Source organism: Entelurus aequoreus, linkage group LG07, assembly GCF_033978785.1.
Source record: "Entelurus aequoreus isolate RoL-2023_Sb linkage group LG07, RoL_Eaeq_v1.1, whole genome shotgun sequence".
In the NCBI taxonomy this organism is placed as follows: domain Eukaryota; kingdom Metazoa; phylum Chordata; class Actinopteri; order Syngnathiformes; family Syngnathidae; genus Entelurus; species Entelurus aequoreus.
Genome location: NC_084737.1, coordinates 29,297,388 through 29,320,452, shown reverse-complemented (window position 1 = coordinate 29,320,452; position 23,065 = coordinate 29,297,388). Strand labels below are relative to the sequence as shown.

At 39.8% G+C, this 23,065-nt stretch overlaps 1 protein-coding gene across 3 annotated transcripts in view; it reads left to right on the top strand.

Moving 5' to 3' along the window:
- Positions 1-23,065, top strand: part of LOC133653630 (low-density lipoprotein receptor-related protein 1-like) — a 221,021-nt gene that overhangs the window by 73,348 nt on the left and 124,608 nt on the right. For all 3 annotated transcript variants that reach the window (XM_062053126.1, XM_062053128.1, XM_062053125.1), the window contains exon 3: positions 14,625-14,762. In XM_062053126.1, the coding sequence (XP_061909110.1) occupies positions 14,625-14,762 (138 nt within the window). The remainder of the gene's footprint in view (positions 1-14,624; positions 14,763-23,065) is intronic.

Sequence of the window (23,065 nt, the reverse complement as noted above, 5' to 3'; positions counted from 1 at the left end):
TCACTCCTGCGGTTACCTAAACCATGCGGAATGAGCAAGCATGCTCTAATTATTTTAAAACCTCTTCTCACTCCGGCGCATACCTTATCATGAAAAACACATTTAATAAAAAAAACGTTATTATGATCTTACCTTTACTTGTAGATGGGTCCATGTGCAGCTGCTTCTGATCAAAGGCAGTCTTTCTCATCTTTCTTCAATTTTAAAAGTCTCTGGAGATATTCCTTTAATTATTACCTCCTGCTTCGATTGAAAGTCCAGTTTAGAAAACGGTTTTATTTTAGATATGTAATCCTCCATGTTAAAAGTGCAAGCAAACAATTGCTGCATGCTTGCTGCTTGCTGTCTTCTTCTGCAGTACCTGTCTCCTGCAGTACTGGTAGTCGCAAGAAGGATCACTAGCGCCCTCTACCACCTGGAGGCGGGAGTCATTTAATGACTCATATTTGACCCGGCGGAAGTGCCAAGCATGCGCTAATTATTTTGCGAAACGAGTTTGACCCGGCTGTAATTCTAGGCAGGCGAATACTATATTCCCGGCGCCAATTCAAGGAAATACGGTAAATCATCTCCTACCTCACGCTGTCGTCCGGAGTAGTCCGTGTAGCATTGGAGGAACGATCCCGCAGCAAGCTGCAACCCCAACCGTGACAGAACGGAGCTACCAGAAGAGTTCCTTCGCCATGGACTCCAAGGAGCTGAATAAAGGTACGAGGAGGTTGTTAAAGGCGAGGGAGGACATCGCTACACTCCAGTACCGGACGCGTCAGCGAGGACGGAAGTCGCTTCGCTACCGGGACGCGCCGCTCCCTCAGACGCCTCCTCCGGCACACAGCATGCCTCAAGCAGCCCACTCTTCCCCTCAGTTGTTTGGTAATCCCGTGTCCAGTTTTGCTAAACAATTTTTAGATTGGGCTGCAAGCCAAATTAACTCTGACAACAACTCTACTTTGAATGACGTCACTAAACCGGCGCGCGAAGATGACGTCACTCCGCCGGCGTCTCCAAGGGAAGTCACTGATAAAAAATTTATTTTTTTGCCTTCTGTCTCCCTTGGTCAGCCACCTCCTAAAGACTTTATGCCAAAAATAAAGCATAATCAGAACAGTTTTTTGAACACTAGGTCTTGTAAATCCCAGTCACCTGATTTTTGGACTCCGCCCCTAAAGACTCATGCCCCGCCCAAGTCAGTGACTTTTTCCTCTCATCCTCCCAAAAGACCTCAGGGGGGGGATGGGAAAAGACATTTTGGACAATTTAGAGGGGAGGACTTTTCCCCCCGCCTGACCTCCCGCCACCCACCCTTAAAGACTGTTCCGGAGCGCGTCTGGTATCCGCCCCTTGAGGGGGGGGCTGGGGCCGGGAGCTGTACTGGTGGGGCTGCTCGGCTGCGCCCAGCCAGGCAGCAACCTCCATCCCGGCCGCCACCACCAGTCTTTCGGCCTGCCAAGCCGCAACCTCCAGCCCGTCCTCCACCACCAGTCCGTCGGCATGCCAAGCCGCAACCCCCAGCTAGACCACCTCTGCCATGCTCATGGCTAACCTCAGCCCGGGTGGGCCTGCAGACGCAACCAGCATCTCCGGTGGGCCTGCAGACGCCACCAGCATATCCGGTGGGCCTGCAGACGCCACCAGCATCTCCGGTGGGCCTGCGGACGCCACCAGCATCTCCGGTGGGCCTGCGGACGCCACCAGCATCTCCGGTGGGCCTGCGGACGCCACCAGCATCTCCGGTGGGCCTGCGGACACCACCAGCATCTCCGGTGGGCCTGCGGGCGCCACCAGCATCTCCGGTGGGCCTGCAGGCGCCACCATCTCCAGTTCCTGTACCTGCTCCTCGGCTGGCACCCGTACCTGCTCCTCGGCTGGCACCCGTACCTGCACCCCGGCAGGCACCCGTGCCTGCACCCCGGCAGGCACCCGTGCCTGCACCCCGGCAGGCACCCGTACCTGCACCCCGGCAGGCACCCGTACATGCACCTCGCCAGACGCCTGCACCTCGCCAGAAGCCTGCACCTGCACCTCGCCAGAAGCCTGCACCTGCACCTCGGCAGACGCCTGCACCTGCACCTCGGCAGACGCCTGCACCTGCTCCTCGGCAGACGCCTGCACCTGCACCCCGGCAGACGCCTGCACCTGCACCCCGGCAGACGCCTGCTCCTCGCCAAGCGCCAGTACCTGCTCCTCGCCAGGCACCTGTACGGGCGTCCAAGCCTGCCATGAAGGCGTCGAGTCGTCCGCCTCGCCGTCCGCCACGGATGTGGCTGCTCCCTGGTCGCCCGCCTCTTCTGCTGCAGCGGCGTTCCACTCGCCGCCGCCACTTGACTTTGCCTCGGTGGATTCGGGGACACTTGGCCTGGCGACCCACCTCCAAGTCCTCCCTCCGCCCGTGACTTTTGACCCTGCTTGTTTCTTTTTTTTTATGGACATCTGGTATCTGTCCTTGAGTAGGGGGTTCTGTCATGATCCTGGGATCATGTTTGTTTTGTGTTTTCTGTTAGTTTTGGACTTCCTTGGTTGTTTTGTGCACTTCAGGAGTTTGTTTTGGTTGTCATGGTCACTCTTTGTGTGCACCTGTCTCTGATTAGTGCTCGCCCGCTCACCTGCTTCCCGAGCGCTAATCAGAGACATTATTTAAGTTGCCTTTTCCGGTCACTCATTGTAGCTCCGTTGTTTGCTCCATGCAACTGTTACGTTTGACTTTCCTAATTCTTGCTTCTGTGTTTCCTGTGCTAAATTTTGCCTTAGCTTCCACGTGCAATCGGCACGCATCCTTTTTGCTTGTTTTCGGTTTGTCTATGATTTATGAGAATAAATCATCTCCTACCTCACGCTGTCGTCCGGAGTAGTCCGTGTAGCATTGGAGGAACGATCCCGCAGCAAGCTGCAACCCCAACCGTGACAGCGAGTATGTGTGTTCAATGCCGTCGAGTGTCTACTTTTGAGTCTGTGTGACATACAACCAGTCAAACATCAATACAGTATTTAAAACATTGTACCTAAAACATTGATAACAAATTCGTAAAATCACCAGTTGACTAAACGCTATTGAAAATATAAGCCTCAAGACGTTTTAACTTTTTCCGCAATTCAGTCATTTGTGACCTGTGAAATCCTGGACGGACTTGACTCTACTTTTTACTGACACATATGATGGTATAAATGTTCTTTTTACTAGTTTCAAAGAAATCGTTGAAGATTTTTTTGCTGCCTTGTCTGACGTCATGTCACTTTTTACAGTCAGTACGTTTCTATGTACTAAATTAGTCTGATTTGTCAAATAATTTATTCTATTTTCTTACATGTGAAGTTCTAGTTTCCATGCTCTTATCTCTAATGTGACTAATGTGTGCCTCTCGTACACTAGGAGGGGATTGAGATCATTTCAGCTTGTTTAGCTGTTTAGATGTAAATACACTAGAAGAAGATAATGCTACATGCTAATAAGCTAGCGCTAGTGATTTTAAAGTACAGCTTTCCACTGCTTTTTGATATTGTTGGTAATGTTTAATGTGTTTTAATGTGTTAATCCTTCATTCCGCACTCCATCCAGTTGTATAATCACTTGCCATACAGCAATAGATGATATCTGTCTATTACCTGACCGCTTCTATGTTAGCTACCTCTCTTTGTTTATAATGTCTATTTTATGCTGGATCTACTCTCTATTTTATGCTGCAGCTGTTAAATATACTGTAATATTGTACATGGTAATTGGGATTTTTTATATATTCTATATATTATATAAAAATATAATCTAATATAATAATATAATATATCAGTATATATCATATACTGTATATATAATATGTAAATATTACATATACTATGCTACTACTACCTGCAATATCCTTTCCATCCTTACCCTTTCCATCCTTTGTAACTGAGCTACTGTGTGGAACAATTTCCCTTGGGGATGAATAAAGTTTGTCTAAGTAAAAGTATATACTTGTGGTTCTTAGGATCATCAAAGACATACAAAAAGATCGCTTTTTTAGTTAAATGATTTCGGAGGTTTCTGTTCAGCAGTTCTGTCAAACAGATGCACTCGGGTCATTACACATTATTAAAGTGTCTTCTTTGGGAACATTCTGATACTTATTAAACAAATAAGTAGGTTTCGATTTTGTCATGTACTTAAAAAATCTGACCTATTTCAGCTTCCTATAGCTGTACTTTGTGCTTGTTTGATTTGTGAAATGGAACCAAACACCACTACTGCTTGCGTTGGATTGGTGAAACAGAGTCATGTGACAGTGCCTGCCGGAAGCAGGGTAGCTAAAAATAAGGATACGTCTTTGCAAGCCTTAATCGATAATTACAAGTAAATGTAACAATCGGAATGAAACTCAATGTAACAGAGAAAATGTAGCTTTTCTTTTTCTCAAAAATAGACAAGTAAAAGTAAAAAGTATGTTACCGTATTTTCTGGACTATAAGGCGCACTTCAAATCCTTTTTTCCCCCCTCAAAATTCGACAGTGCGCCTAATAACCCGGTGCGCCTAATGTATGGAATAATTCAGGTTTTGCTCACCAACCTCGAAGCAATTTTATTTGGTACATGGTGTAATGAAAAGTGTGACCAGTAGATGGCAGTCAAACATAAGAGATACGTGGTAAGAGGTATGATGACAATATCACTCAAGTAAACAACACCAACATTTTATATGTTCCATTGAAAATATAGAACATTAAACACGGCGCTCAAAAATCTATCAAAATGTTTTAGTACAATTTTGGTAAGCTATGAAGCCGCTCCGATTGGTGGATTGTCAGCGCATTAAACATACAAGTATTATTATGGTGTGTGTATAAGGTAAGACATATTATCTGGCGTTTTGTTTCGCAATAATATGCAAAAGAAATTTTTCTTACCTGCTGATCTGTATTTGGGATCTTCATAAATCTTGAAAAATTGCGTAGTCCACCTTTGTAGTCCGTACCGATGACGTAGTCGATAGGTTTCTTCTTTTTGTCTATCTTCTTGTTATGGGACATTCATCCTCCGCTGTTGCCGTTTCTAATTTAAAGTAGTGTAAAGTTCTTACTTATATCTGTCAGTAAACTTGCCATGAAAGCGCTAAAACATACTGGTGTAGTGAGTTTATATTATTCACCCAAGGAACTTTAGTTATTAGAGTTCTGGTCGGACGCTTTTTCACGGCCTTGTTGTTGTTTCCGGATGAGGAGATGCTGCTCCGTTATTGATTTAAGTGAAGTCTGAATGTCATTTGAACAGTTAGCTCCATCTTTTGACACTTCTTCCACTCCCGTTCTTGCACGCTACACCGCTACAGCAAAGATGACGGGGAGAATACGCTGCCGAATGTGAGCCACGTAAATAAGACCACCCACAAAACGCCGCATCCTGAAGCGACTGTCAGAAGCGTCTTGAAGATGATCTGTAAAACATAATCTATGCAACATTTTGACCAAAGAACCACTATTACATGTTATGCAGAACACAATGCAGAACACAAAGGAGTGTTTTCAATTTATGAAAAAAATATGACTCCTTTAGTGCGCCCTATGAAAAAAGATTGTAAATAGACCATTCATCGGCAGTGCGCCTTATAATCCGGTGTGCCCTATGGTCCGGAAAATACAGTACATTAAAACTACTCAGACAATTACTATTTAATCCAAAAGTTACTTTAGAGTTTTAGAGTTTAGAGTTTGAGTTTATTTCGAACATGCAAGCATACAACATGATACATCACAATTTCCAGTTTCTCTTTTCAACATGTTCGAAAAGGAGTAGGAAGTTGCAGAGCTTATTTAATCCTACCCCTTTTCTTTACATAACAGTTGCTGAAACTTTTTTATTCACTTCCTGTTCTCAATTTATTCACAATAAACTCCATAGGTAATCACAATAAAAATAAATAAATAAATAATAGTAAGAATTTAATAATAATAATTGGTGAAGAAAGTCATATTTCATATGATGAGATAAGTAAGATTACTTTAAGAATGAATGAATGGATGGATGAAATAAATTGAGAATGTTTGTCATGGTTCTTCTTCTTTGTACTTTGTAAACACTTTAAGTTTGAAGAGTTTCTTGAAGTGGATCATATTAGGCAAGGCAAGGCAAGGCAACTTTATTTGTATAGCGCTTTTCATACACAAGGCAGACTCAAAGTGCTTCACAGACAACAAAGTGAAATGAAAGAAAATAAAAGCAAAATTAAAATGCAGACAATAAATATTAGTACATTGTTTGATTGCTTTGCTTAATCCATTCCATAATTTAATTCCACATATTGATATACTGAAGGTCTTAAGTGTTGTACGTGCGTACAAATGTTTTAAATTACATTTTTCTCTAAGATTATATTTCTCCTCTTTTGTTGAGAAGAATTGTTGTATATTCTTGGGTAGCAGGTTATAGTTTGCTTTGTGCATAATTTTAGCTGTTTGCAAATTCACTATGTCGTGGAATTTCAGTATCTTTGATTCAATAAATAAAGGATTTGTATGTTCTCTATATCCAACATTATGTATTATTCTAACTGATCTTTTTTGTAACACCGTTAATGAATGAAGTGTACTTTTGTAATTATTTCCCCATATTTCTACACAGTAGCTCAGATATGGTAACACTAGTGAGCAGTAGAGAATATGAAGGGATTTTTTGTCTAGAACATGTTTTGCTTTATTCATTATTGACGTGTTTCTTGCTACTTTATGTTGTATATTTTTTACGTGAGATTTCCAGTTCAATTTATCACCAATCATTATACCTAGAAATTTGGTTTCATTTACTCTTTCAATTTCTATTCCGTCTATTTGTATTTGTGTTTTACTTTCTCTTCTACTGTTACCAAATAACATTATTTTAGTTTTACTAAGATTCAACGATAGTCTGTTTTTGTCAAACCATCTTTTTAATTTGTTAATTTCTTCTGTTATTATTTGTATTATCTCCTGTGTGTTCTCTCCTGAACAAAACGCTGTTGTATCATCCGCAAATAATACTAACTTTAAATCTTTTGTAACTTTACAAATGTCATTTATATAGAGATTGAATAATTTAGGTCCTAATATTGATCCCTGAGGTACACCACAGGATATATTTAGCGTTGTAGACATGTGTTCGCCTAGCTTCACGTATTGTTTCCTGTTCGTTAGATAACTTCTTATCCAGTTTAAGACTAACCCTCTGATGCCATATCGTTCTAGTTTTTTGATTAAAATATTGTGATTAATTGTGTCAAATGCTTTAGTTAGATCCATAAAAACTGCTGCTGCACATTTTTTACTGTCTATTGCATTGGTAATTTCTTCTGTAATTTCAATTAAAGCCATTGAAGTTGAGACATTAGCTCTCTATCCATATTGGTTCTCTTCGAGTATTCTATTTCTATTTATGAAACTCTCTAATCTGTTATTAAACTGTTTTTCAATGATTTTAGAAAATTGTGGAAGTAAAGAAACAGGTCTATAATTTGTAAATTGATGTTTATCTCCAGTCTTATAAATTGGTGCAACTTTAGCTATTTTCATTTTGTTTGGGAATGTACCTGTTTGAAATGATAGATTACTAATATACATTAACGGTCCTGAGATCTCTTCAATAACCTTTTTTATCGTTTCCATATCAATTCCGTTACAATCAGATTTACATTTTTTTGCAATTGTAACTATTTCCTCCTGTGTCACATTACTGAGGAACATGGAGTTGGGATTTCGCTCTATGGTATCATTGTAGTCCTCAATTGGAACTGGGTCTGGAATCCTTTCTTCCAATTTTGGTCCAATATTTACAAAATAATTATTGAAGCTTTCAACTACTTCCTTTATGTTGTCATTTTTTTAAATTTCCGTCTAAAAAGTATTGAGGGTAGTCCCTCTTTGTGCCATTTTTAATAATGCTATTGAGGATGCCCCATGTTGCTCTCATATTATTTTTGTTCCTGTCCAATAATTCACTGTAATATTCTTTTCTACATGATCGTAGTATGTCTGTTAACTTGTTTTTATACTTTTTGTACTTAATTTCTGCCTCTATAGTTCTTTGTGCTATAAATTCTCTATATAGTGTATTCTTCTTCTTACAAGCATTTTTTAGTCCTTTTGTCATCCATGGTTGATTATTCTTTCTCTGTTTATTACTGAGTTGTATCCATGGACAATGTTTGTCATAAAGTATTATGAACTTGTTTAAGAAATGTTCATATGCTTCATCAACCTCTTTTTCCTTGTACACATTGTCCCAATCTTGCTTTTGTAGCTCAATTTTGAAAGCAGTCATCCTCTTCTCTGTGCACAGTCTTCGAAATGTCCTTTTGTCTTCCATGTTCTTCTTGTAGTGTCCATCATATATTGTAAAAACTGGCAGATGATCACTAACGTCGGTTATAAGTAGACCACTTGTAGTGTTATTGTCAAACTCATTGGTAAAAATATTATCAATAAGCGTGGCACAGTGTGCTGTGATTCTGCTTGGCTTTATGATTGTTGGATATAAACTGATGCTGTACATTGTATCAATGAAGTCATCAATAGACTTTTGCTTGTTAGGGTTCAATAAGTCAATATTAAAGTCACCACATAAGAACATTATTATTTGACCATTATCCATGTAAGCAGCCTTGATCCATTCTTCAGATGTTTCTATACTTGACTTAGGTGATCTATATATACAACTGATGAAAATGTTTTTGCTTTTTTCCTGACATATTTCAATGGTTATACATTCTAAGATATTATCTATAGCAAATGACATGTTTTTTACCACTTTGTAGTTCAGGTTCTTCATCACGTACACAGCTACTCCTCCTCCATTTTTGTTGGTTCTGTTGATGTAGTTTAGTTCATATCCCTCCAGATCAAAATCTATTCCTTTTTTATCATCAATCCATGTTTCTGTGACAGCAATCACTTTGAATGGTTCGTTGATGTGTTCCAAAAAGTTCTTAATGTTGTTGTAGTTTGCATACAAGCTTCTGCTATTAAAATGAATAATTGACAATTTGTTATCGCATGTAATGTTGCTATTATATTGATCATCTGTATAATAAAAACAATTATTACTGATGTGGGAGAAAAAATTTGTATCTGGATCTATATCATTTTCCAAATCCTGGTTTTTGTAATCTTTGTTGCAGAAATTTTTTAGTTCCATATTTTCTTGTTCAGCAATCTTTGATGTTGTTTCAATAATCTCAATACGTGTAGGAGGATGCAATCCTGAATGTAGGTCCTCTTGTTTAGTTGTCCCTTGGAACATAGTAGTGTTGATGCTGAATTTGGGTGTTTGTTTTCTGTCAGAGTCCATTATCATCGTTGTTTTGGTAGCTGTGTAAACTTTAAAAATTGTCCAGGTCCTTGATGTCATGGACAACAATTACTCTTGCTTCTGGACCTCCATTCAGCTTGATGTAGATTTTACAGTTGGTGCTCCAAGTTCCCTGGATTTTTCCCTGCTTTCTCAAGTCGCGTGCTTTCTTGGCGATTCCAGCATTGCGTTTTGTGAGATGCTCATTCATGTACACATTTGTTCCCTTCAGCTTCTTTCCCTGTCTCAGCGATGCCATTTTAGATTTTCTGTTTACGAGTTTCACGAGCACGACTGGAGTGGCGTTGTTGTTTCTTCCGTTCAGTGGGATGCATGTTTCGATGGTATTAATGTCAATTTCAATTTCCTTTGATTGCAGAAAGAATTGCTGTTCTGCTGAGATCATATCCATTTGATCTGGTTCACCTTCATTATTCACAGCTTTCGCATAGGATCTTGGTTTAATTCGGTGCCCAGTCACGATGATATCATTCATTCGTTTGTCCTGATCCATTTCATCTATGATATTCCTCAACATGTTGTTGTCTTCTTGAAGGGTCTTCATTCGTTTGCCCATTTCAGTGGCTTCATTATTTCTTCTGTTGTTCTGAGATTGCAGATTTTCTATATTTTCCTGCAGACTTTTCACATCTTATTTGTGTTCTGTTGTTACTTTTCTCAGATATTCTTTCAATTCTTTCATTTCTTCTTTCATTTCTTTCATTTCTTTTTTCATTTCTTTCATTTCTTCTTTTATTTCTTTCATTTCTTTTTTCATTTCTTTCATTTCTTCTTTCATTTCTTTCATTTCTTTCATTTGTTTTTTCATTTCTTTCATTTCATTTCTTTCATTTCTTTTTTCATTTCTTTCATTTCTTCTTTCATTTCTTCAAGTTTTTGTAGTATCACTTCTTGATTCCCATCATGTCCTGTGTCCAACCTCAAATCTTGTCCCAGTTGTGTTCTGTAACAGCTGACCCCGAAGATTTCGGGATTTCCATCTTTCCTTTACCTTTTCGCATCGCGGCAGTCACTGACGTCAATGCCTCTTGCTTGTGTCTTAACGGCAGTTGCTTCTTTAGCGACTTGCGGCACTTTAACTTGTTTTTTCCAACAATTTCGTATCTTGCGCCGTTCAGAGATCAATTTGAGGTGTCAGCCTGTCAACTTATATCACTCTGCGACGTCGGGATCACTTTAAAACAGCTGTAAACTCGCCGTAGCTTTTGGTTGCTAGACAACCGCTTTGAACTGCGGCAAGGCGCCTTTGGCTTGAGGCTAACGGCTCTCCCAACTCGCCTTCTTTCAGCGTATCAGTGCCTCTCAACTGACCAAAATCAGATTGAAGATGCCAGGGTACTCTCCTGTGGCTGTGATCGCAAATCAGTGGTCAAAATCTTCAGATTTAACAAAAAACTCTGGTAGCAAGAGCGGAGCCTTTCTCTTTTGCGTCCTTTCTCATTGACAGGAAGTGACGTCTTTACTCCGTTACATTTACTTTAGTAAATGTAACGGAGTAAATGTATTGCGTTACTACCCACCTCTGGGTGGGAGGGATTATCTTGGCAAAGAAAAAATGCTCACTAAAACAGATTTAGACAGATTTGTGAACAATATTTGGAAGGAATAGGTCTTTTGTATAAAGTAAAAGTTTGAAATCTTTTGAGTTCAACTCATGAAAAAAGAGAGCAAAAACAAAAGTATTGCGTTTCAGTGTACTTGCACAAACTGCCCAAAATGTTTTTAAATCATGTTAATAGTGTTATTTAATAATGATGGATTAATTCACATTAAAGCCTTGATTTTGACATACCTTCTTTTGAACTTTGAAGGTAAACACAGGAGTTGCAGCTCCATATTGAAACACTACGCTTTGAAAGCCTCCTCTTCCACCATCCGCTGCATAACCCGCAGAGCACCTTGTATCGTTTCCACCGGAGGAGGTGAACTCTACGTTCTCTGCTCGCAGTGTTTTGGTTAAAATGGGTCAGCAGATGTTAGAAACAGAGGGGGAGGTGGTGGAGGAGGAAGAAAAACAGCCAAAGCAAACTGTTTGCTCTGCAGTGTGGGTTGAGCAATGGAGAGAAGTGTGGGAGACAGTGAAGCACAAAGACTTCACAACATCTACTATACTGTACTGTATGTTCTAAACCAGGGATATTCAACTAAAAGGATTTGAGTGCCACATTTCCAGAAAGCCAAGGTCCAAAAGGGCGGACTTTTCCCTTCACTATTAGTCCTATTTTGTTAATTCCGGAGAACCAGCATTCTTTACAGTAGACATTTGATTTTGGTCTGTTTATTTTGTCAGTGTTACAGAAATGCTCTGCTGTTTTTAAGGACCTTCTGCAAAAAGCTAGTCAAAGCTCATCTCTATGACAGCACTTAAAGAATCTGAAAAAAATCTGAGTTTCTCACAAGTTTTTAGAACCGAACTTACGGGCGACCAGTTGTATAGTCCAAATGATGAAAAAAAGAGGACCTAAAATGGAACCTTGAAGGACACTCCTAGTATAACTAAAGATGTTGAACAAATGACTATTGACTACATGTGAAGCAAACAAGCTACAGCAACACTTTAGTTTCAAAATCCCATTACGAAAAAACATTAAAATGGCAAATAGTAGAAGACTTACTTGGGTGCCTGTCACGAATAGAATAGAATAGAAAGTACTTTATTGATCCCTGAGGGAAATTCAGCACCACAGTTCGCTCACAATAAACAATAAACACTTAGGTATTTTTTACATGTGAATAATTTAAATACAGTCTATTTATTATACAGCATTATTCACATGTGAATAATATAAATACAGTCTATTTTACATTCAAGTACAGTCAAAAAGGAACATATGCATTATACCAGGGGTGCTCACACTTTTTCTGCAGGCGAGCTACTTTTCAATTGATCAAGTCGCGGGGATCTACCTCATTCATATATATAATTTATATTTACTTATTTATGAAATATATGTTTTTGTTAACAAGTTAAAGGTGTTTCATGATAATGCAAGCATGTTTAACACATATAGTTAATATTGTTAATAAATTAAAGGTGTTTAATGATAATACAAGAATGTTTAATACATATAGTTAATATTGTTAATAAATGATAAATGGGTTATACTTGTATAGCGCTTTTCTACCTTCAAGGTACTCAAAGCGCTTTGACAGTATTTCCACATTTACCCATTCACACACACATTCACACACTGATGGCGGGAGCTGCCATGCGAGGCGCTAACCAGCAGCCATCAGAGGCAAAGGGTGAAGTGTCTTGCCCAAGGACACAACGGACGTGACTAGGAAGGTAGAAGGTGGGGATTGAACCCCAGTAACCAGCAACACTCCGATTGCTGGCACAGCCACTCTACCCACTTCCCCACGCCGTCCCTAACAAGTTAAAGGTGTTTAAAGATAATGCAAGCATGTTTAACACATATAGTTAATATTGTTAACAAGTTAAAGGTGTTAGATGATAATACAAGCATTTTTAACACATATAGTTAATATTGTTAACAAGTTAAAGGTGTTTAAAGATAATGCAAGCATGTTTAACACATATAGTTCAATCAATCAATCAATCAATGTTTATTTATATAGCCCTAAATCACAAGTGTCTCAAAGAGCTGTACAAGCCACAACGACATCCTCGGTACAGAGCCCACATACGGGCAAGGAAAACTCACCCCAGTGGGACGTCAATGTGAATGACTATGAGAAACCTTGGAGAGGACCGCATATGTGGGTAACCCCCCCCCTCTAGGGGAGACCGAAAGCAATGGATGTCGAGTGGGTCTGACATAATATTGTGAAAGTCCAACACATCAGCGAAAGTCCAGTCCATAGTGGGGCCAGCAGGAACCATCCCGAGCGGAGACGGGTCAGCAGCGTAGAAATGTCCCCATCTGATGGACAGGCTAGCGGTCCATATTGTTAACAAGTTAAAGGTGTTTAAAGATAATGCAAGCATGTTTAACACATATAGATTCCTTTCTTTCATGAAGACAAGAATATAAGTTGGTGTATTACCTGATTCTGATGACTTGCATTGATAGGAATCAGACAGTGGTGCTGATAACGTCCGCATTTTCAAATGTAGGAGAAAAAAAGTCCTCCTTTCTGTCCAATACCACATGAATTTGTTTGGTTTTTGGCATCTTATTTGTCCAGCTTCCGTACTCCTTTGTATACACTTTACAAGAAATACATTGGCGGCAAACTCCGTAGCTTGCTAGCTTGTGCACGCCAGCTTTCTGAGACTCTTATGTTGTTAGCGCAGGCAGCATGAAGCAGCGCTTTTATTGTGCAACTGTGCAGTCGTTCTTTGGAGTTTTGACGACAGGTACAGCGCCAGATTCTGTTGAAATAAAAAGAGTTTCTCGCCTTCCTGTGGGTAATTTTTTCTTAATAATGAGCTGGCAGCAGCCAGCGTCATCTCAGAAGACCCTCGGGTGCAGTGAATGTCAATCAAGTGACGAAAGTGCTGTCATAGTGAAGATTTATGATCGCTCATTTTTAGGACTATTTTTTTTAATGCCTGGCTGGGGATCGACTGACACACCCTCCGCGATCGACCGGTAGATCGCGATCGACGTAATGAGCACCCCTGCATTATACAGTCTGATGGCTGTCGGTATGAAGGACTTCCTGTGTCGTTCCGTGTTGCATTTTGGGAGTCTCAGCCTTCCACTGAACGTGTTCATTCTCCCCGCAAGGTCCGAGTGTAGTGGATGGGAGGTGTTGTCCATAATGACTTGGAGCTTTGCTAGACTTCTCCTCTCTGACACCACCGCCAGAGAGTCGTTTCTGGCCCTTCTTACCAGCTTGTCCAGCCTGTTTGCGTCCCCCGCTCTCAGTTCGCTGCCCCAGCAGGCCATGGCGTAGAAGAAGGCGCCCGCCACCACCGACTCGTAGAACATCTTCAACATCTTTGTACAGACGTCTCCCTTTCCCTCGACAGCCACGAGAACCTCCGTTAGTTTGGACACCAGTATTTTTGGTTTGCAAACAAGGTCAAAATGTAATTTCAATGTGTTTACAGCGGTCCAAGTTGCTCTAGTAGTTTTAGGAATTTGCTTCAAAAATGTTTGTCTCCCAAGTTTTGAACGGAACTCGCAGGAACCGGCATGGTGTCATTCCTCGGCCGCCAGTGGAATTGCCCTGTTCTAAACTGACACTAATACGGAAATTAAGTACAATTCAATTAACCTACACCTGAATTAAGTAGTTATAAATTGTTGCTGTATGAATAAAATGGCTTTATTTTAGATTTACAGTAGATTAAACCATGTGGTAGTAGCACAGAAACTTGAGTGTTTGTTTGTGAATATTTTCCAGGCTTGCACAACAAGGTGAACCAGTGTCCCGTCAATGAACATGGCTGCTTGGACGTCGATGTCTGCCTCCCTATGAGTAAACTGTGTGACGGAGTACCAGACTGCTCCGATGGCTGGGATGAGGGCCCCCACTGTAGAGGTAATGTACATACATACATACATATATACACTTTCTTAAACACATCATAAAATTTAGAATCGATAAGGCAAGCTGTCCTTAGTCTGAAAAAGACACAGCAATTCGTGTTCTGGAACAAAATGCTGCCCTCATGTCTTCCCATTCAAAGCTATAATCTCTTTCCACTAATTTCCTCTATTAGGCCCTTTAATGAGTTAGCTCGCTTTGGCCTGGACGCTCACAATGAAAGTCGTCTTTCTAGGGAAAAAAGCCATTAATTTATCAATCAACCTAGTTCTTCGCTACAATTTTTCAAACCCTGTGAGAATGATGGATGTTCAACATTAATTCTACTGAAGAAGAATCTCGTCAAATTATCTTCTATTAATTGTAGACAATAGAAGAATGGCAGCTTGAACATATTGGGGCCATGGTACTGTATCTCTTTGTTTGTTTCAGTATTATTTTACGCCCTCTTCATTTTTCCTCAGGCTCCCCCTACAGTTTTGTAGTGTAATTAATTTTTTGTCATGCATACAATACATTTTGTGGTAAATACATGATTTCTGTTAGAACACTAAGTCTTGAAATGCTCTCAATTGTAATGTTAGCACTGGTATTAATAATTGTTAGCGCTGGTCTACCATCGCCATGGTGACTATAGAGATGCTATTCTTGAATCACCCAAATGATAAGTTGGGGATCAACGTGACTTTAAATGTAAAGATAATGATAATATAAATAAATATTATAGCTTTAAAGTCTCAATGTTCTACTTGTGTGTTAATTGGGGGTGTCCCGATACGTTTTCACTTCCGACACCATACCGATATTACTGCCTTGACTATTGGCTGATACCAATATCAATTCGATATGATGTCAACACAAATAATACATACTTTTGACTTATTATGTAGTGTGGAACGTTAGAAAAGACTTGATCGAGCGATAAGTTGCAATTACGTGGGTGCTGTATGATGGATATACAGTATATTGCGGCCTTCTGCGATAACGATAATTATCAAGGTATATTATTTGCTATATAAATGAAAACAGAACGGGTTTCAACAGCTTCTAATTTGGCTGCTGACGTACGTCATTTCTGGTTATATTATTTTCTCAAAATCTACTTGTTAACTTACTGTTAATATCTGGTTACGTTTCGTTGTAACGAACATGGTTTTATCTACACTTATGTTAAAATGTAATAAGCATTTATTTTTCTGTGATTTGGATACATTAGTTTTGGGTGACACCACAAATTTGGATATAGATCCAATACTTAGTAGTTACAGGGGCAGTATTGGTCATACCATTGCTTTTTCTGATGCTTAAAATTTTCAAGATCATTGAATAATTACATTTTTGATCACACATTTAAACATACAAAAACACAGAATGGGTGTTTATTACTATCAATTATTATTTGTTTCTATTATTTCCTACTATTGTTGCTGGTTAAATTATTATTAGCTATTTTTTTCCTTAAAGCCCCACTGTGTCAAAAGACTATTTTCATGAGCTTGTAAACCATAACAAAAACGACAAAAGATCTTTTTGATAGTAAAAAATATAGATCTAACCACTGTGGTATCGACCTGATACTAACTTGGTATCATTACTGTCGGTATTTGTATCGATCTGACTTGTGGTTAGCGGTTAGCATATCCTTCTATGGTGTGTAGTGTAGCATGTTTCGCTATTGCTCATTCTCCAGTGATGATACTAATAACATAGTTTATTTTCCGCCATGAAGGTGAGGATTGCTGACTTCAAAGTGGCTTTGCACTGTGAAGGTACATTAGCCGCTAGCAAGAATGCTACTTTGCCTTGAAGACACATTTGTTTGTTTATTTCAGATTCGTAGAACACCGCTAGATTATGTCATCAACATGCATAATCACGATATAATGACTGTATTAAAAGCTCTATCGTCGCCCGAATTCATATCATTTATGAATTAAATTTGTCCTAGGCGGGTTGCCGTAATGTCAGGAGGTCACCTTTTGCCATTAAGTTGAATTTTCCAGTTCACAGCATATTTATACTATAAGTATTGTATTTACCACACATCAGCTGTTTGATTGTAACATGCATACAAGTAGTCGTTTTGCCTGACAAATTTGGAGATGTGGAAATTGCTGTGTAAAATCCATCCATCCATCCATTTTCTTCCGCTTATCCGAGGTCGGGTCGCGGGGGCAGCAGCCTAAGCAGGGAAGCCCAGACTTCCCTCTCCCCAGCCACTTCGTCCAGCTCTTTCCGGGGGATCCCGAGGCGTTCCCAGGCCAGCCGGGAGACATAGTCTTTCCAACGTGTCCTGGATCTTCCCCGTGGCCTCCTACCGGTCGGACGTGCCCTAAACACCTCCCTAGGGAGGCGTTCGGGTGGCATCCTGACCAGATGCCCGAACCACCTCATCTGGCTCCTCTCGATGTGGAGGAGCAGCGGCTTTACTTTGAGCTCCCCCCGGATGGCAGAGCTCCTCACCCTATCTCTAAGGGAGAGCCCTGCCACCCGGCGGAGGAAACTCATTTTGGCCGCTTGTACCCGTGATTTTGTCCTTTCGGTCATAACCCAAAGCTCATGACCATAGGTGAGGATGGGAACGTAGATCGACCGGTAAATTGAGAGCTTTGCCTTCCGGCTCAGCTCCTTCTTCCCCACAACGGATCGATACAGCGTCCGCATTACTGAAGACGCCGCACCGATCCGCCTGTCGATCTCACGATCCACTCTTCCCTCACTCGTGAACAAGACTCAGAGGTACTTGAACTCCTCCACTTGGGGCAGGGTCTCCTCCGCAACCCGGAGATGGCACTCCACCCTTTTCCGGGCGAGAACCATGGACTCGGACTTGGAGGTGCTGATTCTCATCCCAGTCGCTTCACACTCAGCTGCGAACCGATCCAGTGAGAGCTGATGATCCTGGCCAGATGAAGCCATCACGACCACATCATCTGCAAAAAGCAGAGACCTAATCCTGCAGCCACCAAACCAGATCCCCTCAACGCCCTGACTGCGCCTTGAAATTCTGTCCATAAAAGTTATGTGTAAAATCGTTACCGCTAATTAATTTGCCATTTTGTTTATGGCAAAATCAATGTAATATAGCATCGAGCTAGCACATTTTGTGTTAGTTACTATAAATTGTTTCGAATCTCATAAGTCATATTGACATCATTTATTTATGTATGTTCAATTTTACAGTATTTTAAAGTAAATACTTTTTAAGGCTTTTAAATGGAGACTGCCTGTTATCTGTCTGCCAAGCCAACAAAAAGAGACGTTAGTGGCAATAGACCACAAACTAGGGATGATGTTTGATAAGAAATTATCGAGTTCGAGCCCATTATCGAATCCTCTTATCAGACCGATTCCTTATCGATTCTCTTACCGAATCCAGATACTTGTATATGGAAAAAAACACAATATTTGGTTTAACAAAAACTCACTTTTATTTTATAAGAAAAAAGATAAATAAAATAAATAATTAAATATTGCCTGTTGTTACCCCCCTAAAAAAATAAAAAATATTTACTGTTGTTACCCCCCTAAAAAAAAATAACAAAAAAAATATATTGACTGTTGTTACCCAAAGTATATTAAGTGGGATTTTTTAGAAAAACAAATATATACAGTAACACAAAAACAACCTGTCTCTGTGATCACTATAGGTGTATAAATAATAATATAGTGTTAAAAAAAATCAGTCCCTTGGGCACAAAACTGAAAATAATACAGCTCTCCAAAAAGTGCACTTCTGCTGCTATTGGAACATACTAACTACACACACTATGACACTAAGAACACCACAGTCATCAATCAACAATTCTTCTTCCAAAAAATTAGCATGTCTGCTTTTTCAGGATCAAATCTAGGGTGTCTGTTATTATGTCTGTAGCATTAGTATGTGGAATTAAATGATGGACTGGATTAAGTAATGAAGTTAAACATTGTACTGATATGATCCACTTTAAGAGGTTGTTCAAATTAATAGTGCTAACAAACAGAGGTGGGTAGTAACACGCTACATTTATTCCGTTACATCTACTTGAGTAACTTTTGGGATAAATTTTACTTCTAAGAGTAGTTTTAATGCAACATACTTTTACTTTTACTTGAGTATATTTATAGAGAAGAAATGCTACTTTTACTCAGCTCGCTACTCGCTACTGATTTACATCGATCTGTGAATGCACGCTTTGTTTGTTTTGGTTTGTCAGACAGACCTTCGAAGTAGGATCTATCGCATGCCTGCGTTTCACCAATCAAATACAGTCACTGGTGACGTTTGACTCCATTTCACCAATCAAATGCAGTCACTGGTGACGTTTAAATCTGTTTCACCAATCAAATACAGTCACTGGTGACGTTTGACTCCATTTCACCAATCAAATGCAGTCAATGGTGACGTTTGACTCCGTTTCACCAATCAAACAGAGCCAGGCGGTCACATGATTAACAAGCTTAAGCTTACATGAACTCAACATCAAATTTGAGGAAGCACATCGCGGTAAGTAACATTAGTAGATATTGTGGCTGTCACCGTAGGCTGATGTTAGCTTCCCTGCTGTGAATCACTGTCAAATGTACATCGTGTGGGGACATTTATTAACGCACTGCAGCCTCATAGACACACACACACACACACACACACACACACACACACACACACACACACACACACACACACACACACACACACACACACACACGCGCGCACAGTCGCACACACACACACACACACACACACACACACACACACACACACACACACACACACACACACACACACACACACACACACACACACACACACGCATGCATAGAAACACCTATCAGTGTGTTTCCAGGTGCAGCCCACACCTATCAGTTTATGGTTTGCGTAAAGGCTAACTTTTTATTTTCCTTTGTAATCTCTGCCTACTGAGCCTATGGTGCTGTTAAGTTATTGTGGCTCAATTTGCCTTAATTTTTTTTATGTTAATATATTATTATTTAATATATATTATTGTTTTAGTTGCTTAAGAGATATTCCTGGCTCTGAATTTGCTCATTGCTATTTTTATGTTTTTGTGCATTATTTGTTGCCGTCATTATTACACGGACAGGTTACTCAGAATCAGAATCAGAATAGTTTTATTGCCATTGTTTGAGAACGGGTTCACAAACTAGGAATTTTTCTTGGTGCAATCGTGCAACATAAAACACATATAACACACATTTGGTAATAAAAAGAGCTGTAACTGAGCTATCAGATAGACTTAGAAGGAATTCAAGGAATTCAAGGAATTCAAGGAGCTACTGTTAGGAGTTATTGTTCATGTGCCTGATGGCCGAGGGGAAAAAACTGTTCAGGTGGCGGGAGGTGTGGGTCTGGATGGAGCGTAGTCTCCTGCCTGAGGGGAGAGGGGAGAATAGTGTGTGTCCAGGGTGAGAAGAGTAGGCTGTGATCCGACCCACACGCCTCCTGGTCCTGGAGGAGAACAAGTCCTGGAGGGATGGGAGCTTGCAGCCAATCACCTTCTCAGCAGCACGTACGATGCGCTGCAGTCTATGCTTATCCTGGACTGTGGCGCCGGGGAACCACACTGTGATGGAGGAGGTCAGGATGGACTCTATGATGGCTGAGTAAAACTGCACCAGCATCTCGGTCGGCACCTTAAGTTTCCTCAGCTGCCGCAGGAAGTACATCCTCTGCTGGGCCTTCTTGATGAGGGAGCTGATGGTCTGCTCCCACTTGAGGTCCTGGTTGATGGTGGTGCCCAAGAAACGGAAGGAGTCCACAATGGGGACGGGGGTGGGAGAGTCAATCAGGGTGAGGGGGGATGGTGGGGCTGTGACTTTCCTGAAGTCCATGATCATCTCCTCTGTTTTCTGGGCGTTCAGCTCCAGGTTGTTGAGGCTGCACCAGGACGTCAGCCGGTCCACCTCTCTCCTGTAGGCGGACTCATCGCCATTCGAGATGAGCCAGATGAGGGTGGTGTCATCCGCAAACTTGAGCAGTTTTACGGATTGGTGACTGGAGGTGCAGCAGTTTGTATACAGGGAGAAGAGCCAGGGGGAGAGTACACAGCCTTGAGGAGTACCCGTGTTTGTGGTTCGACTGTCCGAGACAATCTTCCCCAGCCGCACGTGCTGTCTTACTCATCAGTTACTCAGTACTTGAGTAGTTTTTTCACAACATACTTTTTACTTTTACTCAAGTAAATATTTGGGTGACTACTCCTTACTTTTACTTGAGTAATAAATCTCTAAAGTAACAGTATTCTTACTTGAGTACAATTTCTGGCTACTCTACCCACCTCTGCTTACAAAGTACAAAGAAGAATTATGAGAAATACTTTCAACCATATTGAAAATAAGATATTCTTCATCTCAGTATATTAATAATGACTGAATTAATTAATTACATATTACAAAACTGTTGTATATACTAATTCACAGATGTGTGTGTGTGTGTGTTTAGTGTAAATGTTTCACTGGAGGTGGGTACAAATGTGTCATTTGTACAAAGAAAAATAAATTAAAATATAATGGAAAGTGAATTAAAAAATATATTTACTAACATTGGTAATAAGGAATCTGAATGTAGAAGTACTGATAATATTCATAGTAGAGAACTGTATAATAATTATAATCATATTCAACTAGATTTTTATGACAACATCAATTATAACTGTAATTCAAATGAGTTTGGCAGTGATATAGATCCAGACTGCAATCTTTACAATAACATTACCAGAAACTGTGAGTACTACACAGACGAACAATTTAAATGTGTGAATATGGACAAATCTTTTACTGTAATACATTTTAATAGCCGAAGCTTGTATAAAAATTTTGACAATATTAGTGAATATCTGAGCCAGTTCAAAAAATGTAGTATTGTTGCAGTCTCAGAGACTTGGCTCGATGAGAACAAGTGTTGTGATATGAGATTGGATGGTTATGAATTATTCACCACAAACAGAGTTGGAAAAAGGGGAGGAGAAGTAGCACTTTTTGTAAATCATGATTTAAAATGTTGGAAAATTGACAGCAAATCAACTGCTATAGCTGGAATTTTTGAATGTATTACTGTAGAAATTGAAGTAGAAAAATCAAAAAAAATAAATGTTAGTTGTGTTTATAGAACACCTGGATCATGTCTAGACACATTTAATCAAAAATTGGACTATTTGTTTAATAAGTCAAACAAGCTCCATATTGTGTGCGGTGATTTTAATATTAATCTTCTGAATCCCATGGACAGTACCAAAACAACCAATTTTATAACAGGATTGTACAGTAATCATTTTTTTCCCCTCATCATAAAACCTACCAGAATAACAGTAGACTTTGCCACACTGATAGATAACATTTTCACCAATCAACCTGAGAATCAAATAACAGCAGGACTACTACTCAATGACATAAGTGATCATCTACCTGTATTCAGTATTTTCCACAATTTCTTTGATCAGAGAGGGACCAAAAAAGCAGTTCAATATAGATTTGTTAGACATCAAACGCCAGAAACTATGGCAGCATTCAAGTCTGAGTTATGTGCTCAAGACTGGGGGGAGGTTTACACCTCCACAGACCCAGATGAGGCATACGAACATTTTCTCAACATTTTCATAACATTGTATGATAAGCACTGTCCAATGAAAAAACATTACAATAAGGACAGCACTGTTAAGGACAAACCATGGATCACAAAGGGACTATTGAAGTCCTGCAAAAAGAAAAAATATCTTTACAGAAGACATTTAAAGCACAGAACCAAAGAAACTGAACACAAATATAAAACGTATAAAAATAAGTTAACACAAATAATAAAGCACAGCAAAAGAACATATTACTGTAACCTATTAGAACAACATAAAAATAGCATCCAGGGTACGTGGAAAGTTTTGAATGGTATCATTAAAAAAAACATGACAAATAAGGAACATCCAAGCTATTTCATAGAAAATAATCAAACTATAAATGACTCTAAGGAAATAACGGATGCTTTTAACACTTTCTTTGTGAATGTTGGACCTAATTTAGCAAATGAAATTGTACAACCCAAAAACAGTGTCAAAGCAACTTAGAATCGTTTTTTATTTCCCCCGTCCATGAAAGTGAAATCACAGAAATGGTAAATTCTCAAGAAAACAAGAAGTCAACAGACTGCTGTGACTTGGACTTTTCTCTGATCAGGGAAATTGTTGATTTTATAGCTGTTCCCTTCACTTATGTATGTAATATTTCTTTTATAAAAGGTGTTTTCCCAAAGAAAATGAAAACGGCAAAAGTTATTCCCATCTTCAAAAGTGGAGATAAGCATCAGT